The 25,132-nt window shown below is 39.2% G+C and overlaps 1 protein-coding gene across 5 annotated transcripts in view; it reads left to right on the top strand.

Annotated features, from left to right (window-relative positions):
- thrb (thyroid hormone receptor beta) overlaps positions 1–16,801 on the top strand; it is an 89,719-nt gene extending 72,918 nt beyond the window's left edge. The window contains exons 3-11 of one of the 5 annotated variants that reach the window (XM_058619867.1): positions 402–470; positions 1,494–1,544; positions 11,663–11,763; positions 11,865–12,012; positions 12,195–12,400; positions 13,994–14,080; positions 14,731–14,877; positions 15,695–15,953; positions 16,403–16,801. In XM_058619867.1, coding sequence (XP_058475850.1) covers positions 464–470; positions 1,494–1,544; positions 11,663–11,763; positions 11,865–12,012; positions 12,195–12,400; positions 13,994–14,080; positions 14,731–14,877; positions 15,695–15,953; positions 16,403–16,644 — 1,248 coding nt within the window. In that variant the 5' untranslated portion in view covers positions 402–463 and the 3' untranslated portion in view covers positions 16,645–16,801. Of the gene's footprint in view, positions 1–397; positions 471–1,493; positions 1,545–8,605; positions 9,002–11,662; positions 11,764–11,864; positions 12,013–12,194; positions 12,401–13,993; positions 14,081–14,730; positions 14,878–15,694; positions 15,954–16,402 lie in introns of those variants that run through there. The other 4 variants (XM_058619866.1, XM_058619868.1, XM_058619869.1 and 1 more) reach the window with 4 other exon arrangements.
- Positions 16,802–25,132: the final 8,331 nt, after the last annotated feature.

Raw genomic sequence — 25,132 nt, 5'->3', positions numbered from 1 at the left:
GTAAAATACATTTTATATCATCGATTGTAGGAATCACTGTTTTTCACGAGTCCACTATAAGATCTGCACACTGTACCTTTAACTGTTCTCATGTCTGCTGTGAGACTGTGTGAAGTTTCACAAGTGACCACTAGATGTCACCCGGGCATAACAATGAAACACCTGAGAGAGCCTGTGTGTGTGTGTGTGTGTGTGTGTGTGTGCATCACTCCCTGTGACAGAGTGAGGGTGAATGAATGGTTTTTATCCTTGAACTAAGATGCAGGGGGAAAAAAAAAGTAGTTTTTCATCAGGTGAAGAAGCAGCTGATTGATTGATCAGTTGTTTCCTCTGAGAGCACAGTTGACTTTCCTCCTGCTGTTGTGAGTGACTGACGAGCACGTGTGTGTGTTTCCAGTTAGGTATGTACCCAGACGTCTGAGGAGGCTCTGAGGATGACGCCTCGGCCTTAAACCCCACCAGTATGTCAGGTAAGCCTCACTCCGGTGCATATTCAGACTCTTACATGTCAAAAATAATAAATACTCCCATGTTTTAGCAGGTTCATATGTGAAGCAGCAGCATCCAACACTTAAACCAAGATCATGTTTAAACGTGAAGATGTGAAACGTCTCTCTCCACTTTGTTTGTTTTTTTCATTCCGTCTGATCAAGATCACGGAGTAATCGTGTCATTTGTCGCAGGATAACAAAGCTAATTTTCTCATGATTACAGGAAAACAGAAAACTAAAGGTTATTCCATCTTTACTAATGATTTCTATCAGAGATGAGAAGCAGCAGCACGTCGGCTCTGACTCCTGCCAGAGGCTGCAAATGTTGCAAAACAGAGAATGGCAAAGATTTCACTTTACCTTGCTTACCACGTTATAACCAGATGAATTGCCTTGTTATCCCGATATAACGCAATCATTCAATAAAACGATAAACTAGCCTTGTTATCGCGAGATATTGCATTCATTTATCTTATTATCATGAGAAGAACAATTGTTGATATTTATTATACTTATTTTTCTCGTCTTCGCGAGATCTCGTCATCGCGAGGATACGAGCCTTGTCGACCCGCTGATTAATCTTATCTCGAATAAAACGGTTGCGAATGTCTCGTATTAACGCACTTATTTTTCTCATCTTGTGAGATCTCGTTATCCCAAGAAAACAAGCCTCGATTTCTCAAGAAAACATGTTAATTTATCTCGTTTATCTGATAGAACAAACTTGTTTTTCTCAACTTCGTGAGATGTCGTTATCACGAGAACATGAGCCTCGCTGACGCGCTGGTTGTTGATATCTTGTGATAACGCACTCATTCGTCTCATCTTGTGAGATCTTGTTTTTCGTAGAAAACAAACCTCGATATCCCAAGATAGCGCATTCATTCATCTCGAAGGTTGATGTTGTCTTCACACTGACCTTTGAACTGAGGCGTCACTTTTGCCTCTGATTCACTGAGCGAAGCCGCTCGTCTCTTAAACTTCCTCTCTCGTCTTTTTTAGAGCCATCAGAAAGTTGCTCCCCCCCCTGGAAAGATGAGGCCCTTCAAAATGGTAAGATATTTATTTATTTATTTATTTATTAATTTATTTATTTATTTATTCCCTCCTCTCTCCTGTCAATGTCATCTTCTTTTTTAACGCCTTGAATGACGCGATTGGTTGTGTTTACATCAGGTAATGTGGATTATTATTATTATTCATTTGGACAAGTTTGTTGTTTTCTAATCCTAATCCATCACTAAACTTTACTCCCAGGGGAATATTTTACTGTAAATACTGGAGGATTAAACCTGATTTCAGTAGCTGCACATATAACACGTTATTTATCTTATCAGTAGATTATTAGAGATAGGCATTATCAGTTAGCTAAAGAATAACCTCACACTGTGGTACGGTCCATACGCTTGTTATGATTCCGCAGAAAATTAAGGTTCTCGGTTAAATTTATGAATAAATAACTAAATAAAAATATCGAATGATGTAAAAAGGTATATTGTGATAAGATAAGGACACATTTATGAAAACATGACCTTGTCAGTGGAGTTAATAAACATGTCACAGTAGCAGGAGAATTCAAAAGTTACCGTTTTTGTAATTGTATCTCTCATTCATTCATTCATTCATTCATCCATCCATCCATTCAGTCAGTGAAGGATTATCCTCTCAACCTTTAAACTCCTGTTGTTCCCCAGAGCTTACGGTGAACTTTTCCCCTCGAAGTTCACCGTACACAACGACTGTGTCCTCACAGAGGAGCCGGGGACATGCGTCTCAGGGACAGCGTCTCCTCACACACGTCCACACATTGTTCATGACCGGTTTTGAACCCCAAATCCTCAAGTAATCAATCATAAAGTGTGTGTGTGTAAAAGCCTGCTCCCGTCAGTCAGGTGACGTCCACTCACTGAGTGTTGTGAAGTGTGGTAACCGTGGTGATTTTAAATAGAAAAGCGCCGGCGCTGGAGGCTGCAGGAGCAAATTTACTTTACCCCAAGAAATGTGAAATATTCATCTGGACGTACTTTTCCAACATTTATGTTTTTTAAGGGTTTTTAAAGAAAAATACGGTTGAGGTAAGTTATTTTAAAATGGTCCAAAAAAAATACATTCAAATGTGTAGTTTTTATGCACATCAAGAAACAAAGTGCTACAGAACAAAATGCTAATTTGGACTGTTTGAATGAAAATCATTTAAATAAATCGCATTTATAACTTTATTTATTAATATTTTTTACATACATGCATTTTTTTTTTATATTCCCAAGAAATAAATAACATTTTAATATATTATTTATAAATTCAGTCATTTTAAACGCGTGTCTGGAACCTGATGCTGTCAATGATAGCTGTGAAACAAAGGTTTAGCTAAAATTGTATTTTAATCATAATAAATGGGTTGGTTTTTTTTTGGTTTTTTTAAAAAAAGCCAACAATATTAGATATAATTGATCGATGTGCGTCTGACCCCCTAAAGACAGAAGCGCAGGTGTTTGTTGTGTCGACTCAGACAACAGATTGTTTCCGAGGCGTTTTTTTGTCCGCAGTTGTTTGGGATGAGATTAGTGCAGCGCGAGGACGTCACCTCATCAAAAAGTTAAACTGGTATCAGGCCCCGGTTTACCAGCAGCTTTACCGGGCAGCGAGTGCCTCTTTACCAGCTGCTGCAGATTGATCACATCTACTTGTCACACACTCACACTTATTATTGGATGAAGTCCCTAATCCACGTTTAAGCCTTTTTAACTGTTCGTCTGAACAGATTATGTCGCGTACGCATTGATTGCTCATTAATTGGCCGGATTGCACCATTTCATTTACGATTATTTTCCGGGGTTTCTGAGTTTGAAATCCGAGGTCTTTGAGCGTTCCTCGTGCAATACGATCATCGTTACGCCAGGGTAAACGATATCGATATTTTAATGCACTAATGAAGGCGTTCTAAATTTAACAGTCCCTGCCAGTTTCACTGGACAGGTGTCACGACTTCATGTCTGTAGAAGAGGGAGTTTACAACGGGATAGCAGTGGAGAAAGCTACGTTAAGAGCTACGTTCAATACATAGACTTTATGCACTTGGTTCTCTATGTTGTGAATAAATGGAGAAATCCTGCACTTTTCACGTTAACGTTTTGTTTTCTTCAGTTAGACAGATATCGTGAATTATCGCCATATAATTGCCCTGCAATATGTTGATTATCCCCGAATTGTTGTATCGTGATTATTGGTATCAGTATCGGTATCGGTATTGACCAGACCTTTTTTTTCTATGTGTTTCAGATAATGTCATTGTTTTAGGCTCGTCTTTTATCAATTTAACTGTTTTTTTTTTATTAGTTTCTATGGATGAGGATTAGGGCCATATGTGAAAAAGTTTTTGAATAAATAAATACATTTCTGAGATTAAGATCAGTGTTGGGACTTTAATCACAGAACTGACTTTGATCAAATAAAATTAAAACAATTTAAAAAAAAAAAGCCAGAATTTGGGGATTACAATCAGAACTCTGAGAAAACTTTAATCTCAAAATTCTGGCATTTTTTATTTCGTTTTTAAATGTGGCTGTAATCCTCTTCTGTAAATTTCTTCCAAATAGTTAAATATTTAAAATTGTGCTTCCTCTTTATTTAAATTTACTAGAATAAACAAAGGTATTTTTTCATTTTGAAATATATGAGGAAACCTGTCCGTACTGTAGTTTGAATCCCTTGACAGCTCCACAGTCCGTTAAGACTCAGTGTTTCATTTTGAGTTTTTTTGTTATTCCTTTTTTTTTTTTTAAGTGTCAAACTATTTTTGCTCGATCCGTTTCCGCAGAAACGTATCGTTGTCACGCAGCTCGCCTTGTTCTCCACAACTAATGGGATTAAAGAGCCGCTGCTCCACAGTCACAAGTGTCACTTCAGCATATAAGTGGGTTGACGTGTTTAAGTCATGTTAAGTGTCATATTATAACTGGACTTTTCTGATATGTGACGTCAGCAGACCGACTGGTCATGAGTCATGAGTGTGCTGAACTGTCGATCACTTAAAAAGACTCAGAAATCCTGAATCTCCAACATTTTAGCAAAGAAATGTCTTAACAGGGGAGTCAGGTGTATTTAGCGACAGCACTGCTGAAAGGGCTAAACATCAACACTGGAGGACTGTTTCAAAGTGAAATCAGCAGTATAATAAGTGTAGGAAAGAAACAGGAAACACGTAGCATATTATATTGAGGGGCCAAATGTAATTGTATGGCGGGCCAGATGTGGCCCACGGGCCTTGAGTTTGACACAAACTTAATTTAGGTAGGTAATGTCCGAAGTTTTTTTAATGTAATAATATTTGTCTGTGTGCAAGCAGCGTCGTAAAAGAGACTATGTTCTTATGTCCTTTCCTTATTGTGAAATTGACTGCAATTTTTAGTTTTTTTTTGGCATTTACAAAACCTTCAATTTCCAGAGTTTGTAAATAAGTTATTAAGTAAGTTTGTGTTTAATACAGAAGTTAAATTCTCAATCACACATTGGTTTGTTTGTATAGTAGCGATCACAATGGAAATATAATAAATTCTAAAGCATGAATTCTTAAATTAAGATAAATAAAGTAATGGAAGACTCTTTAAGTAAACAAGTGTGTAAAAAGTTCAACTTCCTTCAATTTTGGCTAGTTTTGTCAAATTTTGTCCTGTTTTTCCTTGTTTTTTTTTAATGTAATAATATTTGTCTGTGTGCAAGCAGCATCATAAAAGCGATGGTGTTCCTTATTTTGGAATTTTTACCATCTGTGAACTTTACTACGGTTTTTTGTGGCATTTTCCATAAACCTTCAATTCCTAAATTTACCACAGAGACTCGTTCTGTCGCACGACTGATTAGAAATATCCTCATGAATCAATAACGTATTAACGTTGTTTTTTTTTAAAAAAAACCTGTGCGTGATAATCTGCATTTCTTTATAATCCCGTTCAGCAGGAGCATAGATGGTGTGCAGACCGCCTGTGATTCACAGAGTTCACACCAGTGCAAGCAGCAGGGATTTTAAAGCCAAAACTGCACGCATCTCAGCTGCCACTGCGCCATGTGTTCATCTGTTCACACGTCCCCTCACTGCGACGCGTTACCCAGCAACATGTTTGCGTGTCTGAGTCTTCATTTCGTCTGGCAGTTTAGTAAGAAGATAAAAAATCTGATTTGATGTCAACGAACTGGCCAAAAGTTCATCTTCTTTCCGTGAAGCCTGGTCCTTTAAACACATGTGATCTCAGGAGACTGTTAATAGACACTAGTATACCACATATATGTCTATACAATAAGTTTAGAGTTTGTTTTTAATTGCTAAGAAGAGGATCAGAGCCACATGTGAACAACATAAAGTAAAATAAGCCTAGTTTCTGGGGAAAAAAGAAAAATAATGTCAACCAAATTGTGAACTAGAAAAATTATCAAAATGTTTCAAAAAAAGAATATCTAACTTAGTAATATGTGTTTTATAATACGATATTACTGTTTGCATTAAGCTGTCATTTTCAGTAACAAGCTAAAACAGTGGTTTGTGTTTTCATTACTGGTGTGTATTGGTAATTAGTTTATTTGCACATTTATAAATGAAACTAAATAAATAACTAAATAATAATTTAGCATAGACGAGACGTGCGGGCCAGTTTGTGTTTAATACAGAAGTAAAAATGTGTGCAAATATAAGAAATGATGAGGTATAAATTCTTACACTTCATCCGAATCTTACAAATCTCCCTGTCACCAACAATATGTTTTGTTAAATATGATCCATGTCTGAAAATAAGCAACAGTGACAACAGACTATTTTATTATCCAGAAATACCTTCATTGAGTTAAGTGAATTATTGTTGAAACATTGAAACAATAATTTGCATTCATGTTGTCTATGTTGTTTCACACAGTGTTGCAGTAGTTAGAGGAAAATTAGAAAGTTTACAATAAACAAATAAAACTAAATTCTAGGGGAAGAATAAAATGAAATATTACAGAAAAACTACAAACAACAAAAGCATGTGTACTTACAGACTGTGACTAGTGATTGTTTGTTAAACCCAGTGGTGTTTTTGGACCAAAAATGAACTATTATAAATAATATGAAGGTTCCACCTATCAAACATTCTTTTAGTATTGTATTTGCACAGTTTTTTTTCTATCACCAAATTTTATTTACGTAAGGTCCCCAATTACAGGAAGTTGTAGCTTCTTAAATCCAGGTGTGTGTGTTTGTTACCTTTCCATAAACATAAACACTACACTATCAGGACTATACTTGTATTTATTACCTCTTTATAAACACTGACCTTCTCAGGACCGATCATCCTCATTAAGACCAAAACCTGGTCCTAATGAGGCAGAACCTTATTAGGACCTTAAGGACATTTTGCATTTGTCTGGGTCCCACAACAACACAAGGGTTAAGACCTGGTTTTAGGGTTAGGGTTAGAATTGGGTTTAGGTTATGATTAAGGTTAGGCACTTAGTTGTGATGGTTAGGTTTAGGGTAAAGGGGTTTGGAACGCAATTTAGTTAATGATGGTGTGTATTTGTGACCTCTTTATAAACAACTGACTTTGTCAGGACCAGTAGTCCTCATTGAGACCAAAACCTGGTGCAGTGTGGTCGATGATGTCACAGTGAATCTCTGCAGGCAGCTCTTTATTGATCAGGAGGCCTAATAATCAATCCGGCTGAGTTCAGCCAGTGTGTGTGAGATAATCTGTGAATAATCTGAAACACAACACGCGATGTGTCGCTCGACATGTGTCGCTCAACATGTCGCCCGAGCGTCTGACTCTGACGCGGGAGAAGGCATTGATTTTTGCAGAATTACTCACGTTATTATGATTTTAAAAGACATTGTTATTTGGAGCAAAGGAACCAGAAAATCAAGACGCTGAAAAATCAGAGAATGTGTTTCACTTATTTAAAAAATAAATAAATAAATAAAACACTCCAAACAATTCATTGATTATCTAAATATTTGGCCATGAATTTATTAATTCATAATCACTGTACTGTAGTAAATGATAGTAAACTGTGTTGTACTTGTAATGTGAAACAGTTCATGTTCTATATAAGGTTGTATGTCGCGACAAACGTTAAAATGTTCACATTTTTTCATAATAGTGGCTCATTTTCCCTGGCGTCTATTTTACATAACTACAGATTAAAGATGAGATAAGAGTTGATTTTAGTGATAGGACACGAGAGAGATTTACTGATTACAGCAGCAAGTCACAAATACCAAAAAAAAAAAGAATTAATGTAATAAAAAAGAACCACAAATTTAAATATGGGAGAAAGTATTAAAATATTACTAATATGTGAAACCAAATGTATTCAGTTTGAATTTTTTCTTTGTTTCATGGAGCAAAGAAACCAGAAAATATTCAGAAAAAAAACTTCTCTCACTTAAACCGATTTGTTGATGATAAATAGTTGGCGATTGATCAAATAATCGTTGCAGCCTTGACGCAAAATGGTTTACAACAAAACAAATAAAAGTCACCGAAACATTTAACCTGAATCGTAAACGGTAAAAAGTCAGTTTAGTGTCAGCGAAGAGTCAGAATCAGGCGTCTGCGTGTGAACGCGAGCACCTGCTTCAAATCGTCTTAGTGTCATAACTGGATAGTTTTGTGTGAGCGAACGTAACAAGCTCATTTGAAACACTCACTGGATAAGCAAGGCGGTTTAACACACACACAGGGGTCAAAGGTCGGCCTGAGGATGGCAGTGGCGCTAAGACAACCAGCAACATCAACAACACTCCTCACACTCTTTACCTCCTTTATTATTTAGTTGTTGTTTTTTTTTTTAATTTAACTAAACGTTGCTTTGTTAACACACTCCTGGGGATTTTATGGGATGCTATGTCCAACATTCAGCGTCTTAATCTGTGACATCACCGCTGTCTGTGACACCGCGGGGATTTGTGGAGCACAAGATTAGAGCTGGACGTCGTCATAAATCTCTGCCTCTCAAATTAGCCGGATGGAGGCAGGTGGAGGAGTCAGAGTCAGGGAGTCAGGGAGTGAGGGAGTGAGGGAGTGAAGGAGTGAAGTCACTGTGTTTACCGCGAAAATGTTCCCCACGTCAGGAAACGCCCAACAGTGACTCTGAAACTCTTTTTTTGGAGAAGTTTTCTTCGTGTGCTGCTCCTCTGTGACTCTCCACGATGAACTACTGCATGTCAGACATGTACGAGATGCCTCACGTCAACATGGGAGGAGGCTACGCGCTGGACCAGTGCATGTGTCCAGGTGAGGCTCAGGGGTTCGGACACTGCGAGCCCCAGCGCCTGCACCACCCGCCCTGCGCGGCGGAGCAAGCGTGGCAGCCGCCTCAGAACTTCTCGTGCTCGTACGCCGGGGGAGCGTCCGGGTTTAAGAACGACTTTTACAACATGGACGTCACCCTGAGTCACTGCCTCCATCAGCCCGAGTTCTTCCCCGACATTAAAGCGGATTTCTCACACCTGCAGTGGATGCAGGAGGCGCACAAGAAAGGTACCACGTCAGGAGAGTCAGCGTCACTGTTTGATACCCAAATACTTGATACAGGAAAATGACCAAACTAAATAAGGCCTCTTTCTTATTTCTAAAAAAAAATAGAGCAATACATAAACTATTTTCAAGGTTTGTGACAGAAAGATGTGCTAGTTTTATTCCATCCTGAGCCTTTTTAGGCTAATGATTGTTCCTAAAACCATGGTTCTCAGACTCTAAGTACAACTGCGGTACACAATAACGTTAAAGAAAAACAGTCATTAAAACCTTATTTATTCATCTCAAAGTTTATTTGACAAAGTTGTGTTTCATGTTTTTAATATTTCATGTATACATTATTTAAAACATATAAGTTCACTGCAGTGCTGACGCAAAACACAGATTGTGAGTATTATTGAATAAATTAATGAAGTTATTATAATGTAATTCATTTCAAACTTTTTTTAACTAAAGGAAAAAATATCAAAAAATCTTTTTCTGTGTAGTTTTCCCTTGATTTATATCTCAGAATATTTACATCATTTGTATTGTTTCCTTTCAGTCAGTAATTCATCTACTTTCATCTTTTGATTCTGTTTATTATTTTCTGCTGATTTATTTTAAAACTTTAAACTTTAAATTTTAGTCATACATTCATTGTATTATTTATTTAATTGTTTGTTTCCTATTTTTATCTATTTATTTATATTATTATATGTTTACTCATCTATAACTCTATAATTTCTTGTTGTACTTGATGTTGTATGTCGTAATAGCATTTTTTTCAGGATCGTTTGCGCTGAAAATACTTCTAAACAGACGTTTTTCCTTTTTAATTTTCAGTTTTTCCTGGACTTGAAGGTCCTTTTTCACAGCCCTCACATTTACATGTCTCTTTGTTGTCTTTGGGGCTGCAACTAAAGATTATTTCCGTAATCTGTTGATTTGTAATGACAGAAAAAAAACATGTTGATCACTGTCTCCAAGAACTCTCAAGAAAACTGTGTCTACAAACCAAAATGATTCAGTTTAAAGTGATTTCTTTGATATATATTCGCATTTAAGAAGCTGAAAAATCAGAGAAATTGCTTTATTTAAAAAAAAAACACTCAAACTGATGAATTGAATGAGAAATAGTTGACAATTCACTACTGAATCTATTAAATGTTGCGGCCCTTGTTGTTTCTCTTTAACGACGACCACTCCTCAATCAATAGATCAATGTCTGGGATTTATAATTTCAATCTGATGAGCATAAATCCAAGATTTAACAGAGTCTGTGAGCAGGTTTTGAGGCAGATGAGAGGTTGATTATTGATTGATGTTGAGGCAACAGAAGGCCATTGAATGAATGAATGAATGAATGATGGATTGTTGCTTTCTTCACAAACCACCCTCCTCCCTAAAAAGTATTGATCGGTTTATAAACCTGTTGTCAAAGCGTTGATCTGATTAAGTTGAAGCCTAAAAAGAAGCCAGGTGTTAAGTCAGTGGGTCATCTGGACGCAGCAGTGTGATCAGCGGGAATCAAAGCCAAAACTGGCCCACGCACCACGGTTAATATCCGGCCCGGTAGATGAATTAAAAACTGAGATTTATAAAAAAGGAAATACAGTCATGCAGAATTCGGAAATAAAATAAATAATAAACTCAGTCAAAGAGCAGTTTTAAGACATTTTTGAAACCAAAACATCTCTTAAATTTAAAAAAATGAAGAAAAACTAACAGGATATTGTATTTTTGCCCGATATTCAAATGCCCTTAGGCCAAATTTACTTGCCGACCTTTGACCTACCGAGTCAGGCAGGGCACGGACAAAAATGGTCAGGTTAGGTCGCATCCGTCGTCGGCGGCATGGTTACTCACTGATGACGTCACCAAAAAATAACAATTTTCAAGAAATCCAATCTAAAACTCATCAGATTTGAAGGCTAACAAAGTTCAGAGGTATCTCATCAACATCTTCACAGATTGGGATGTTTTCTATAAGCAGCTAAAGTTCCATACAGATCTAGAAGATTCTTCTCAGGCTCTGGTTTCTGCACTCTCAGACTGATCTTATACTGAAATGACCAGGAACCTGAGTCTGAATCATTTGTGGTTTGGTCTGGATTTTTGGTCCCGACAGGTTCGGGTTGGGTGTTTCATGAAACATCTAGAAGATGCAGGACAGTTGGTCCCTGAGGACCAGGACTGAGAAACATCTAAAGCTCACTCAAGCCGTGCTTCCATCGCGTTTGGTTTGGTTTGGTACAGTACGGTACCCTTCCTCCCGTCAGGTGATTGGGTGCGACAGAAAAAACGTGACTCCCTTGCGATCGGTGTTTCTCCAACGCCTTTGGTCTATTCTCGTACAAAGTTTGGCGTCTCATTGAGACAAACGGCCACAAACTGGAGCAGGAAAAAAGGACTTTACGTTCCAAACCATACTGTGCTGTACCAAATTGATGTACCACCTTACCATGGTGGAAACACTGCATTAGATGTAGGAAGGATGACCTTTAGGTGTCAGCAAAGAGTCAGCCTGTATACTTAGCGTCATTTTAACATCAGCTCAACAAGAGAAACGCGAGCATGTGGAAAAAATGCTGTAGAAATGTCTTTTTTCTTTGTTTTATTGAATTAAAAACCTCTTCTTCTTCTTCTTTCTCTTCTTCTTCTTCTTCTTCTTCTCCTCTGCAGGGTACATACCAAGTTACCTGGACAAGGATGAGTTATGTGTAGTGTGCGGGGACAAAGCCACAGGCTATCACTATCGCTGCATCACCTGTGAAGGTTGTAAGGTAAAAAAAACGGCAACAGAGTCGCGGTGAATTCACCCTCTCATCGTCTGTCGTCGTTTGCTATGATGTGAATGAAGTGTGGCTGTCCCTCTGCTCTGCAGGGTTTCTTCAGGAGGACGATCCAGAAGAATCTGAACCCGACCTACGCCTGCAAGTTTGAGGCCAAATGTGTCATCGACAAAGTGACGAGGAACCAGTGTCAGGAATGTCGCTTCAAGAAGTGCATCGCTGTGGGGATGGCCACGGACTGTGAGTGTCACAGTGTTGTTTTTCTGCTTCTTTAGGTTCTGTCTTTTCAGTTGTCTCTTGTTTGCACCTCGATGTTGAAAGTGTTTGTTCAACATGTCCTCCCCAGTTTGTCTTCCTCCCCCCCCTCCTCCTCCTCCTCCTCCACTCTCATTGTCTCCGCTTTTCCCCCTCTTCCGCTCCAGTGGTGTTGGACGACAGCAAGCGTCTGGCCAAGCGGAAGCTGATCGAGGAGAACCGGGAGCGCCGTCGGCGGGAGGAGCTGCAGAAGACGGTGTGGGACCGGCTGGAGCCCACGCAGGAGGAGTGGGACCTCATCCGTATGGTGACTGATGCCCACATGGCCACCAACGCCCAGGGCAACCACTGGAAACAGAAGCGGAAGTTCCTGGTGAGACATCGTCCTCCCTCCCTCCGTGCGTGCGTCCGTCCTGACCACCAGCCTTCACTGTATTGATTACTCTGCCTTATCCTGTCCACACACACACACACACCTTCACCTCCCACCCCTCCCTGACCTCCCCCCACGTCACCCTCCCTCCGTCTCCTTCTCCTCGCCCCACCACTGTGCCACTGTTCCCTGTGTTAATATGTCCATGTGTTTTTTTGTATCTCCTTGTAGAGTGGAGAGAATTAGCTGGACGATGGAGAAAAGTGTGTTCCTCAGTTCTGCAGCTGCACTAATTTAAAATGGAACATCTTCTTTGTTGTTTTTTTATGTCTTACCATGCAATGATCCCTAACTCCTTATACTAATGACTTGCTTTTTTTATTTTTTTGGTGCTGTTTCACTTTCCTTTCTATCTTTCTGTTTGGAGCTTTCGTTCGATTTCTCACCCGCCATTTTGTTTTCTGACTAATTTCGTTTTCTTTTCTGTGAAGTTTGATCGCTCTGTGCTGATTGAGAGTCTGTCGGCTGTCGACTTTGTTTTGGGTTTCTATGGCGCGATCAGAGCACACTCACACTCTCACACACACACACAGTCTTATCCACACGGAAACGGACGATCTTGTGTTTCTGTGTCACTTTAAAACATTTTTTATACACATGAAACACTGTAGTACATATGCCCGGCCTGTATGTGGTGCTGTAACACTGCTGCAACAAAAACAGTGAAGAAAAAGTAAACAAACACAGAAACAAAGACAGAATGAAGAAAGTCATTAAAGCCCCGCCCCCACACTAGAGGAAAATTGTTCTGATTTCGGTCCAGATCCGACAATCGTGGGTGCTTCCGATTTTAAAGCTAATTCGAACGGATTATCTGGCCAAATTATCCTGAAATGTGAGGGATTAACAGACACGATTTTAACGTCATCGGGAAAAAAAGGTCGCGCACACACGACAGCTATTAACTGACGACGCCGACAGTCCGCCTCCATGTCTCTTTACGTTCTGAAGTCACGTTAAATCACACAAGTTTCTGTGAGAACTGCAATCGTCTCTGATTAAACACCGAGCGTGTGGTGCTGCGTCTTGACTGGATCGTCTAAGCGTGAACATCGGTTGCAAAGTTGGTTGCGTCTGTGGTCGCCACGCGTTTTTAAAATCAGTTCAGAATTGAAAATCCTCTAGTGCGGAGCAGGATTCTGGAAAGACGATTAAAAGTTGTCATAAAGCGGACGGACAAACAAACAAACTCTACACACAAGAAAAAGACGACGGCGACAATGACAAAAACACGACACTCTGTGACTAGCTTCTTCCCAAATGTTGTTTCCGTGTGGATAAAAAGTCGATACGATAAAAAACCGAAACTCCGTTTTTGTTCAAAAGCCGATCAGATCCCGCACGGACGTGGCCGTGGCCGCTGGAGTGTTTGTGAAGACTGAATCCTGCCATAGAAACCCATGTTGGACGTCTGTCCTCCACTGTTTTTCCTCTCTTTCATCTGTCTTCAGTTTTTTAACATGTTTTCTTTTTAGTCGCCTTGACACGAGTTCTCCGTTGAAAACTTCACGATTCCTGTTGATTATCCAACAGGTCGAGGAAGCAATGCTTCTTAATGAAATAACATGTAATTTATTCTATACTTCTGACCAGAGTGCAGCGGGGGTGAAGGAAGCGAAGGTAAGACGAACGTGTTAGCCGAGCTTTTCGGATTTATTCTTAAAGTTAACTCAGAGTGATTACGGTGTGAGAAAAGATAAGAAGATAAAAATAAGAAAAACAAGATGAGAACGAGATAAACGACTACAGCTATATACTGTACACAAGTTAATTAAGTATATATTAAAGTGTAATTTAAATAATTAAAGTGTGGATTCTTAAAGAAAAGAAAAGTAATACACGTTTAAAGTTAACATTTATCCAGTGACAGAACTTCTTTGCTTGTTAGAAGCCACATATTGTTAAAATGTATTGAAATTGTTTTTAATTGAAGCAAATTTAGCTTGGCATGAATTCTTAACTTTAGGAAAAAAAAAAAAAAAAAAAAAAAATTAGAAATTTGTGCCAGAATTAAAATTGAGGCATTTTATTTCAGCTTTTTTTTTTTAATCAGACAACACAGATTTAACTGCATGCTATATAATAACCATTAGTGTTATTTTAAGTGTTCACACGTGTTTGTCGGGGTTTGAACATGTTGTGGTCGCCTGTGGATTTCAGGCGTGTTTTTAAAACACAAGAAAACAAAGTGCTGTTTGATTGTTTTCATACAAACACGGCAACTTCCTTCAGACTCTGACCGCTCCTGTCCTCGCTCTGTGTCTCCTCAGCCTGAGGATATTGGTCATGCGTCGATGGCAAACACACCTGAAGGAAACAAAGTGGACATAGAGGCCTTCAGTCAGTTTACAAAAATTATCACCCCTGCCATAACCCGAGTGGTGGACTTTGCCAAAAAACTGCCTATGTTCTGTGAGGTGAGTCACGTGACTGTCATTCATTCATTCATTCTAACGACTCCATATTTTAAGTCATTTGGTCATCTCAGAAGTGTAACATGAAGTAGGACTCAAACATTTTTTTTTTTAAAAAAGTAGAATTTTCAACGTTTTGTTCGTTTAAAATAATTGAGATTGTCTTGATTTTTAAAGGTACAATGACACATTATATGTACAGATTAAATTAATAAAACAAGGAGAAATCTAAAAAAAAAGTGTCAAGATGTGATAAAAAAAAAAACAACAATTATTATCAGTGGAGTGGCCTGTTATTTCCTAGTTTCCCTTTAAAGAAATGTGTAATTACTAAAATTATTTTTTTTAAAAACAACAAAACATGTAACTGGTTTTAATATTTATTATTTTAATTGTTGATCAATGTGTTCTTTGTTGTTTTATTAATTGGTCAACCCATGAAGCCATGAAAAATAAGTGAAACTGCAGAGTCAACATGTTACGTCAAAATGTCCTAATAATAGATTATCTATACACTGAATAATGCTGCATTCTGTTTACATTAGAGCTCAGAATGGTTTTCCGAGTTGGAAATCAGAGTTTCCATGACCTCGGAAATTCCAAGTCCTGAAGTGAATAAATTAGTGTTTTAATAATGTTGTTTTTTCTCAATCTCAATTTGAACAGTATTTATGTTTGAATCGCTCAATTTTCAACTGATAAATAACAACATGGTAGCTGTGGATTAGCCAGGGAGCCTTTGCTGACGTTGTTTGTCCTCTGTCCCCTCTGTCCTCTGGCCCCTCTGTCCTCTCTGTCCCCTCTGTCCCCTGGTGCTCAGCTGCCTTGTGAAGACCAGATCATTCTGTTGAAAGGCTGCTGCATGGAGATCATGTCGCTGCGAGCCGCCGTTCGCTACGACCCCGAGAGCGAGACGCTCACGCTGAACGGGGAGATGGCGGTCACGCGAGGTCAACTCAAGAACGGAGGCCTGGGCGTCGTCTCGGACGCCATCTTTGACCTCGGCGTCTCGCTGTCCTCCTTTAACTTGGACGACTCGGAGGTGGCTCTGCTACAGGCCGTCATCCTGCTTTCATCTGGTGAGCGAAAGATGGATGGATGGATTTTACAATGTCTTTGAATATAAGATAAATGCAAAATATACATGTAAACACAAAAATAAAACAAGATTTTAAAGAAGATATAATCAGCTTTAGGTAGAAAAGGTAGAATTTTGTTAACCGTTCACTCTCCTGCACCAGTGTTTTTAGATCATTCTTACACTGGTTTAATTCGGCTTTGTTTTGCAGGTTTTTGTCACTTTTTTCAATGTTAAAAATCTCATCAAAGGATTTCAAAAACCTGATCATAAAGAAACACATTTAAAGTCTGTTTGAGGCAGCACACAAACGGAATTATAAAGCGGTCAGATTGTTAGATATAAACGTAAATACAGTAGCAAGTGTAGCTTTATTGGGCGACGCAGCTCCATGGGCTCCTCCTCCTGCAGGCTCTCTAACTAACGACACGGTCCTTCTGTCACCATCAGATCGACCAGGCCTCAGCAGTGTGGAGCAAATTGAACGCTGCCAAGAGGAGTTCCTGCTGGCCTTTGAACATTACATCAACTACCGCAAACACAAAGTGGCTCATTTCTGGCCCAAGCTGCTAATGAAGGTGACGGACCTGCGGATGATCGGCGCCTGCCACGCCAGCCGATTCCTTCACATGAAAGTGGAGTGTCCCACCGAGCTGTTCCCTCCGCTCTTCCTGGAGGTCTTCGAGGACTGACCGATGGATTTTAGTGTATGTGTGTGTGTGGGTGTGTGTGCGTGCGTCTTATCTATGTGTATGTGTGTGTATGTGTGCATCCGTCAGCGCCTGGGCACCCTGGTGGTCTCAGGGGTGGAACCAGGAGAAGGGCCATCACATGAACTTTCTATGAGCACTACTGAGTGTCACTTCATTCCATAGGTTAGGAGTAACTCTCTGGTCTAGTTTTGGATGGAACCATTCCTTTACAGTGCGGGTACTTTTTATTATTTTTGTTTGTTTTGTTGTTGTTATTGTTGTGGATATAACCTCTCACCTCGGATTTGTGTTGATGATTGTACAGTTGGCATAATGGTGGTTTTACTGACGCTTGTTTATCATTAGCAACCATGCAGATGTTGTGTTTTCCTTCCTTTTATGTTGAAAAGTTTCAAAACGGCTGCTCACCCGAACCACAAAAATAGGACTTTATTTGTGATTTATTTTTTAGCCCCGCCCCCTGCCGGCTCGAGTTTATTAACTGACATGTCGTGTGTCATCCGTGTGGCGAGTGTGTGAACTGCTCTATGCCATTGTACTGTGACATGACGCGTTAACAGCGACACGCGATCTCGACGCTAACTCTGCATTCCTGGGATGTCAAAAAATTGGATTTTTTAAAACATTAAAGCGGCTGACAACTGAAAAAAACGTTAGCGTCTGTGTTACGACAGCATAACAGATACGCCTTACAAAGAACGCCTGGAGAAAGGATTATTATTTAAGCCCCTTTTACACAATAATTAGCAAGTCTAGAGCCACGTTAAAATATGCAATTTACACCATAACAATTGTTGTGGTTATTATGTCTTTCACTTTGTGTGAATCAGAAAACTTGTCGGGAAGAAGAAAAACAACATCAGTCTCCTCTTCTCTTCAGTCAGGTTCAATACAGGCTTTCACGGATAATGGCTATGCTAACAGCTATGCTAACGTGATGCCAAAAATGAAGACGACAAAAAAGAAATTAGATTGTTCTTCCGAACCCACACTCACTGCAAAGTCATTTGATTTAACTCGGGGTTTAAATGGGTTTTTTGACCAATGGGAATACGGTGTTAGCACAAAGAAGGTACAATTTTGTCAGAAATCCCTTAATTTTTTTTAAATAACACCATGATCCCATGCCAGTATATTTTTTTGCTTTTCAAGTAGTCAAAAAAGAAAACAAAGCCAAGAGGAATGTATCTACACCCTTTTTTCTGGGACCCCAGAGTCCCTTCAAACAGCCCTGCTGCCACACAAATGGCAGTAAATGTGGCAGCAATGTCAAGAATAATTCATGACAAAAACTTTAACAAAGTGAGAAATTATTTTGCATGAGGTTAATGTAGTGTATGGTCTTACGAGCGTCTTATTAGCCTGAAGCTAATTACATTAGTTTGGCTTTTTTATGCAACAAATTTGAGCGTTCACTGTGATGGTGAGCTGAATATCTTTTTAACAGGGAAAATAATCATTAGGTTAAGTGGTAATCAAAATAGTAGCAGTTGTGTCATTAGCCAGCACATAAACATTGTGTAAACCTGCTGTCCACTCAGACTTTGACACTGACAGGAATGCAGTGGTAGCATTTAAAAAACGCACCGGACCGCCATCGCCGCAAAGTGGTCAGGACTAAACTAAAGCACACAAATGACACTAATGTCATGAGAAGACAATCACGTTGTAGTCGGGTTTTTTATTTTTGTTTTTATTAATGTGTAACGATGCCACACGCTGTGCCAAACCCAAGTGAATGATGCCCTCCGACTCTTGTGCTAGTTAGCGTTAGCGCTCACCGCTCGGCAGAGTCCCGCTCCAGACTCGAAACACACACACACACACACACTCTTGTACAGCTCTCTTAGTGAGGACACTAGCCCTTAACCATCACAACTAAAAACCCAGTTCCAACACTCAAACCAGGTCTAAACACATACACAGACAAAATGTTCTGGTTTGTAGGTGTTTTTTTGGTCCTCACAAAGACATGTATACAAGTACACACACACACACACACACACACAGTGTTCTCAAGCGTTCTTCTTTTGTTTCGTGGTTTGACGCCTCGCCGCACGCCGGAGGCTTAACGTTTAAACAGTGACGTCATGGTGCTACGGTCGGGGAAATGGCTGATGGAAAAGCCAACCGCCCTCTAATGATGGCATGCATATACACTTACACAAACACGCACATATGCAGTACACACATGCACATACATGTATATGCATATATATACATATATATATATATATATATATATATATGCATGTGCCCTATATAACACGTAGGTCAGACCCTCCACTGTGACCAAACAGTGGGATCTGAGGCCCAGTGACCTTTGGCTGGACCAAAAACAGTGTGATTCATCATCAGCACGGTACACTGAGGGAGCTGGTGAGATTGTGAAAAAAACGTAGCGCTCGATCCGTTCTTTTATTTTAGCCAATAATCGTTCTCTCCTGTTGTTGTTGTTGCTGTTTTTAAAAAGAAAAAAAGCTTCTCTATGGTATTGTTGTTTGCAACGTGACATACATTTGCTTTGTATATCTCGCTTTTTCCGAGCTTCACACTACTCCTCAAAGCCGCTTGTGTTTTTTTTTGTTGTCGTTGTTGTTGTTTTTTCCTTCTTCTCCTCTCTTTTCTGTGAAGTGATGCCTTTTATCAAAGCAATAGACTTGCTGCAGTGTTTGAATGACCCGGACCTCACACACACACACACCTCGCAAACTGTACAGTCTCAATATAAATGCACAGACAATCAGAGGGAAAGAGATGAACGGGGGGAACCTGGCACCCGGAGGTTCAGGTGGTCCCGTTAGCATGTCGCGCCGGGCCATTCTGAGCCAGGGAAAACGCAACGCTGGCCATGTTTCCACGCACCATGAGCTCCACAGTCCTGTCAAAGTTCACGCCACAATGTGACGAGGAGAGAAAATTACATTTAAAATTTGGTTCAGTTGGATAGATCGCAATTAATTCTGAATTAGCATAACGGCCTTTATATCCCCGGAACTAAACTCAGGAACTAAAGAAGGACCTAAAGAGTACCTTTGTTGCATTTGTGTTGCATTTAAATCACGTCTGAAGAGCCGTCAAGATCAGAAATATTACATAGGGCTGTCACTTTTTGTTTGAAATTTGGATTTGCGGTGAAAATGAGGACATTCAAACCTAAAACCAAAACATAATAATTGAAAATATACAGCCTAGTATCACATGGTTCAGTAGAGGGCGCCGTGTGTGCAGTTTGGCTGTAGATCTGTTTTGAAAACCCTCTTAGCCTCATCAGAAAAGTAAGACGTCTTGCTGCGAAGTGGAAAATATGAAATAAATTGTTTTTTTTGGAGCGGACATTAGCGTCAGTAATGCGTGGTAGTATTTTGGGTTTCGACAGCAAATTTACAAGCAAAGGTGCTGACTTATCTGTTAGCTTAGCTCAGCGGGGGAGGCCTCATATCACACTTGTTTGCGTGTACGGAGGTAATGTTTGCGAATATCTTTTAAAGGATTAGTGTGGGTAAAAGTGACAGCCCTATCATCACATCAGCAAGTTAGACCCGAAAAAAGGTGACAACTTTGTATGAGACTTGCATTTCTTTTCTCTGTAAATCCAGTGAGATCATAACAATCTTTCGTGTCTAACTGCGTGACTGTTTGAATGTTTTGTACGTAACAACACTGAATCGAAAGCCGAGCTGCGCTATCTTACCTCTTTTTTTTAAAACTTTTTAGACGTCAAGACTAGTCTCAGGAATTTGGCTGCATAACAACATCAACAACATTTATTTATTTTTTTTTTTAAAAGAAGAAGAAAAAAACGCCCCAGTATGCTAGCAGCAACTATAGGCTCGTTTGCTCGCAGTCTGGATGACAGTTGTATACGTGCTACTTGTGTTTGACCGGTCACTGACATACAGTACTGTTAAGACCACATTCTACCTCACGAGCGAGGCCTTTTTTTTTTTTTTTGACGACGCAAACTGTAACTGTGGCCTGGCAACCGGAACTGGAACTGGAGCAACATTCCTCTGGTCCAAATGCAAGTTCAGTTCCTGAGTTTCTGGATCCCTCCACAGGTGAAAAGGCCACAACAAGAGATTAAGTTATAAGACAATTCCACGAAAAAAAAAGTGAGTCATTTTACAGCATTTTTATTGTGTGTGGGGGGGGGGGTCTTGCCACTAGGGGGTGTTAACGTGTTAGCAAGCAGTTTGATCGATTTGAGGAAGAAATGCAATATTCACCGCAGTTCTTTGGTGTCCAAAGACCAAGTCCTGAAGAAAACACCTGACCTCATTTTAATGAGAAAATAGTATTTGACTTTTGTAACCAGAGAGTTTGCTGGTTGGAATCCTGACAGGTCAAGGCCTGGGTTTCCCACTCCCTATTGCTCCCCATTAACGGAGTTAATTGGACTCTCTAAATTGGAGTCTCAAAAACATTTTTTTTTTTAAAGCTAGTTATTAATTTGGATTACTTTTTAACCTAAACAAAATACAAAATGTGTGTGTTTGCACAAAGATCAAGTGGTTAAGTCAGGTAGACAAAGGAGCTGCAAAACAAAATGGCAGTTAGCAAAGAAAGCGAAGAAGCTGTTTGCATTTCAGCGTCTAAATGAAGCTCTGGGACAAGACAAGACTGTTCGCATTGTTGATGTTTTTGTCAAATTTGGACACGGTGGACACCTCATAGCTATCGCTTCAGCAACGTTTTCTACAAACTCAGCCACAACAGATTTTGCTCTGCTAATTCCGCTAGCCACCTTTAGCACCAACCGTCGAGTGTTAAAGCAAATGTACAATGGTTTTCAAGAAAATAAAAAATCCTGTTTCATTTTACTAGGCTTTAATTTCCAGTAACAAGCGGAAAGTTCACTATCACTATTATATATTTCTTACACATTATATTGTTCCCCGTTTCGTCCAGTTTCTGACACATTACGGTCTGAAAGTGGCTGCAGATTTACAGGCCAGTTTTAGGAACGAGTAACCTCCCCCATCGGTTGATTATTTTTCCTCTGAGCAAGAACGCTGTTCATTTTAAATGTGAATTAAATGCAGTTAGCGTAGCTTTAAATCAAACACACAAACCTGAATTAGAACATTAACTTACACGTTTGAAAAGTGGCGTGAATGACAGAATCGGAGCGACTTGAACGATCAAAGTGACTGTTGGTGTGTGTAAACATGGTCAATGCTAACCGCTGGTTCAAAACATGTTTACTGTTCCTGGAGAAGTGCCAGTACACCGTTATCTCTCCCACGAATTGTTACCCTTAACGTTACTCAGTTATAAACCTATAACAAGAGTTGCACCATAGAAAAGCTATTTTACAGTACAAAGGAAAAAGGATGTATATTTTCAGACTGCAGATTTTTTTTTTTTTACGGATGTTAGCATAATATGAACATACTGTTTTGCATAGTGTTAACAAAAAAAGATAAGGTATCTTGCTCTTGAATGCATTTCCATGTCTGCAAAAAAAAGAAAGTGTGAGCAAGACGTTATGAATCATTAAAACAAAAAAAAATTAATAGTGCAACATTAATTTACGATTTAAAAAAATCAAAAGACTGTAGCTGGACTTCACTGCTCCACAAAAACACAGCTGAGGTCGTACTACGGAAGAGGATCAGGGCCACATTCTGGCCTTTCTCAGAATTCTGAGGAAAACCAGTGTGAATTGTGAGATTAAAGTCAGAATTCTGAGAGAGATAAAGGTCGGAAAAACAAAAGTCAGAATTCCGAGATTGAAAATGGGAAAAAAAGTGAGAATTTCTCAGAATTGTGGCTTTTTTATATATATTTTATTTTGTTTAAAACAAAAAACAAATTTCCCATGGCCACAATCCTCTTCTGTAGAGGTCAGAGTGTAACCAGCATCAGAGAAAAAAATCGTCCACCTTTGACACAGATTTTTCTCCTTGTGTGTTTAAGTGTGTTTTCTTGTTCGACTCATCTGTTCAACACTTACAGGAAAAACGTCGGAGAGGTAAATAAAGTGTTTTTAGGCGCAGGAGTGAACCTGTAGCAGTTAAACCGCAGGACGCAGGTGCATCTCGTCCTGGTTTGCTGTCCTGCACTCTGCATTATTTTACTGGAGGTCGGCTCCAGTGATCCATCGTCCAGCTGTGGACAGAGAACTTTTGACATGAGCGTGGACGACTAAAGAGTGAAGACACGAGCTCATGGTTGAACAATGATTGCAGCTAATGTGAATTGGCTTTTGAGAATAAAGATGGTTTTGAGAGAACGTGGTTTTGTCCTATTCTTTCTCTTTGTATTTTGATATTCATTCATTGTTTTTATTGTTTGTGGGTATTTTTTCCTTTAATCAACAAAAGGGATAATCTACAAATGTGTTTTTATTAATTTATTATCCCCTGAAAAAGAATAAATGTTGCTTACTATTCAACTATTCTCTCCACAGAGTCCACCATGTTATACTCCCTTGTGTACAGTAGCCCGGAACGGACATAAAAAACGTGTCATGTTTTAATGCAAACTGACAAACACTGTAATTTAGCTGTAATGTAAGTGTTTGGATGGTTGTAATATTCACTTTTATCTCTAGATGTCAATTTGTTTCTCTTTTTTCCCATGACATTGTTGTTTATTTATATAATTGTCTGTTAAGGTCCACTCTCTTCTCACTGTGTGTGATCATTGTATAACTTTACTGTATTGAATGCTTCCCCCCCAAAAAAAAATCACAGGTGTAAATAATTGAATTAATGGCGGCTGAGTTCCATTTAGCTGCCTTGTGCTGGTTCCGCCACTGAGGTGTTGAGTTTACAGCACCTGGTCTTCAAAGATGGTCGCCGTCGTCCCCTGCTCCCGAGCCCAAACCAGGCGTGACCTCAGCTTCGTGTTCAAGGTCGTAATCAACACAACGAGTAACACCTGAGCTGCTGAGACAAAATGGCTGCCGTGCACATGGCTTCATTTTCCACCGGAAGTTAGAAGTGAAAGTGACGCCGAGCTCTTCAGGTGAGAAGTGTTTTTTACACATTAACAGTGTCAATTATCAATTATCAAAATAGTTAGATAAATAGGCGATAGATTTAATCTATTATGGTCTGTTTTTGTTCTTTTATTTTGCTGACTTTGTGCTTCTCTGTGATTGGGCCTCTGTTTATAGTCCCGCCCCCTTGTCTTGCACTCTAAAGATTCAACACGATGTGAAGCGACACAGACACAGACCCAGACACAGGTGAGACTCATAAAACACTGAGATATGAACATGTTTGTGAAGTGTTTTTCTTTCTCCTTCTGTCTTAAAAATTAACCTTCATCTGGTTCAATATTTTATAATAGGTTTTTATAAACTTTAAGTAATTATCTAGACACATTCAGTCTCTCCTGTGTAGATTCTTCTAAGTTAAGAAGATCAGCAGTTCTCAAACTTTTTACACCAAGTACGACCTGAGGAAAATATTGATCTCTTGGAAGTCATATTTTGTTATTTGATTTAATTTTCTACACACCCTGGTCTAAACTCTCTCTGATTTTCCTCCAAGTGCCACCAGAGGAAGCTCAACGTACCACCATTAGTTTGAGAACCATGGAAATAAGACAATTAATCAACATTTTTCACACTGCAGGATGTGATTAAACTCGAATAAGAAACGCCACAACAAAACCTCTGCGTTTAGAAAATGTATTTATATAGATATGGTCATCTATACAGCAATGTATGTATGATAGCATGTGTGTTTTTATATATATATATATATATATATATATATATATTCATATTTATACTGAAATCTATGCAAACTGCAGTCCTTTTCACAGAGAACAGAGCCACGTTTTTAGCCACATCAGCACAGATAGATGTTCTGAAAGGAAGCGATGGCATCAAACACACCAGCGACTCACACACACACACACACACACACACACACGTGTCATGTGTCACGTCCACTCAGCTTATTTAAGTCACAATCACGTGTGATATTACAGTCAAGAGGTTATCTATTCAGTTCAACTAAGCTTAAATATGTACAGTTCTATTCAATGGAAAGAAATTAGAGAAAAGAAATGAAGTTCATTCAAGCTGCTGGTGAAAGCAGACAGTTTCTTTTCCTGCTGGTCAGTGCCCAACAGCGCCATCAGGTGGCCGATAAGGAAACAGCATGACCAAGTCAGCAGTAGACAGCAGACACTGGTGTCAGACTTTGTTTTTTTTTTTAAAGAGAAAAGAAACACGTAAATGTGAGTAAATGAGGTGGAAATGTCTCTTCAGCTGTTCAGTGTCTCAACACTTCCACTTCCACCCGTGTGTCAAAACAAAAAGGGATTTGATTTGTCACAATGCCGAAATAATTTAGAAAAAAAAAATATATCCCACGAATGAGAGAAACACGGAGAACACAACTGCATGAAAAGCCTCTAAATAAGACGTTTTTTTTTTATCTTTTTAAATCAAACCACATTCGTGCACATTTTCGTTTCCACCTCATCACTTATTCATTTTTTT

The sequence above is a fragment of the Solea solea genome, chromosome 20 (assembly GCF_958295425.1).
Source record: "Solea solea chromosome 20, fSolSol10.1, whole genome shotgun sequence".
In the NCBI taxonomy this organism is placed as follows: domain Eukaryota; kingdom Metazoa; phylum Chordata; class Actinopteri; order Pleuronectiformes; family Soleidae; genus Solea; species Solea solea.
Note: the sequence above shows the minus strand (reverse complement) of the source record. Positions and strands in the feature narration are given on the sequence as shown.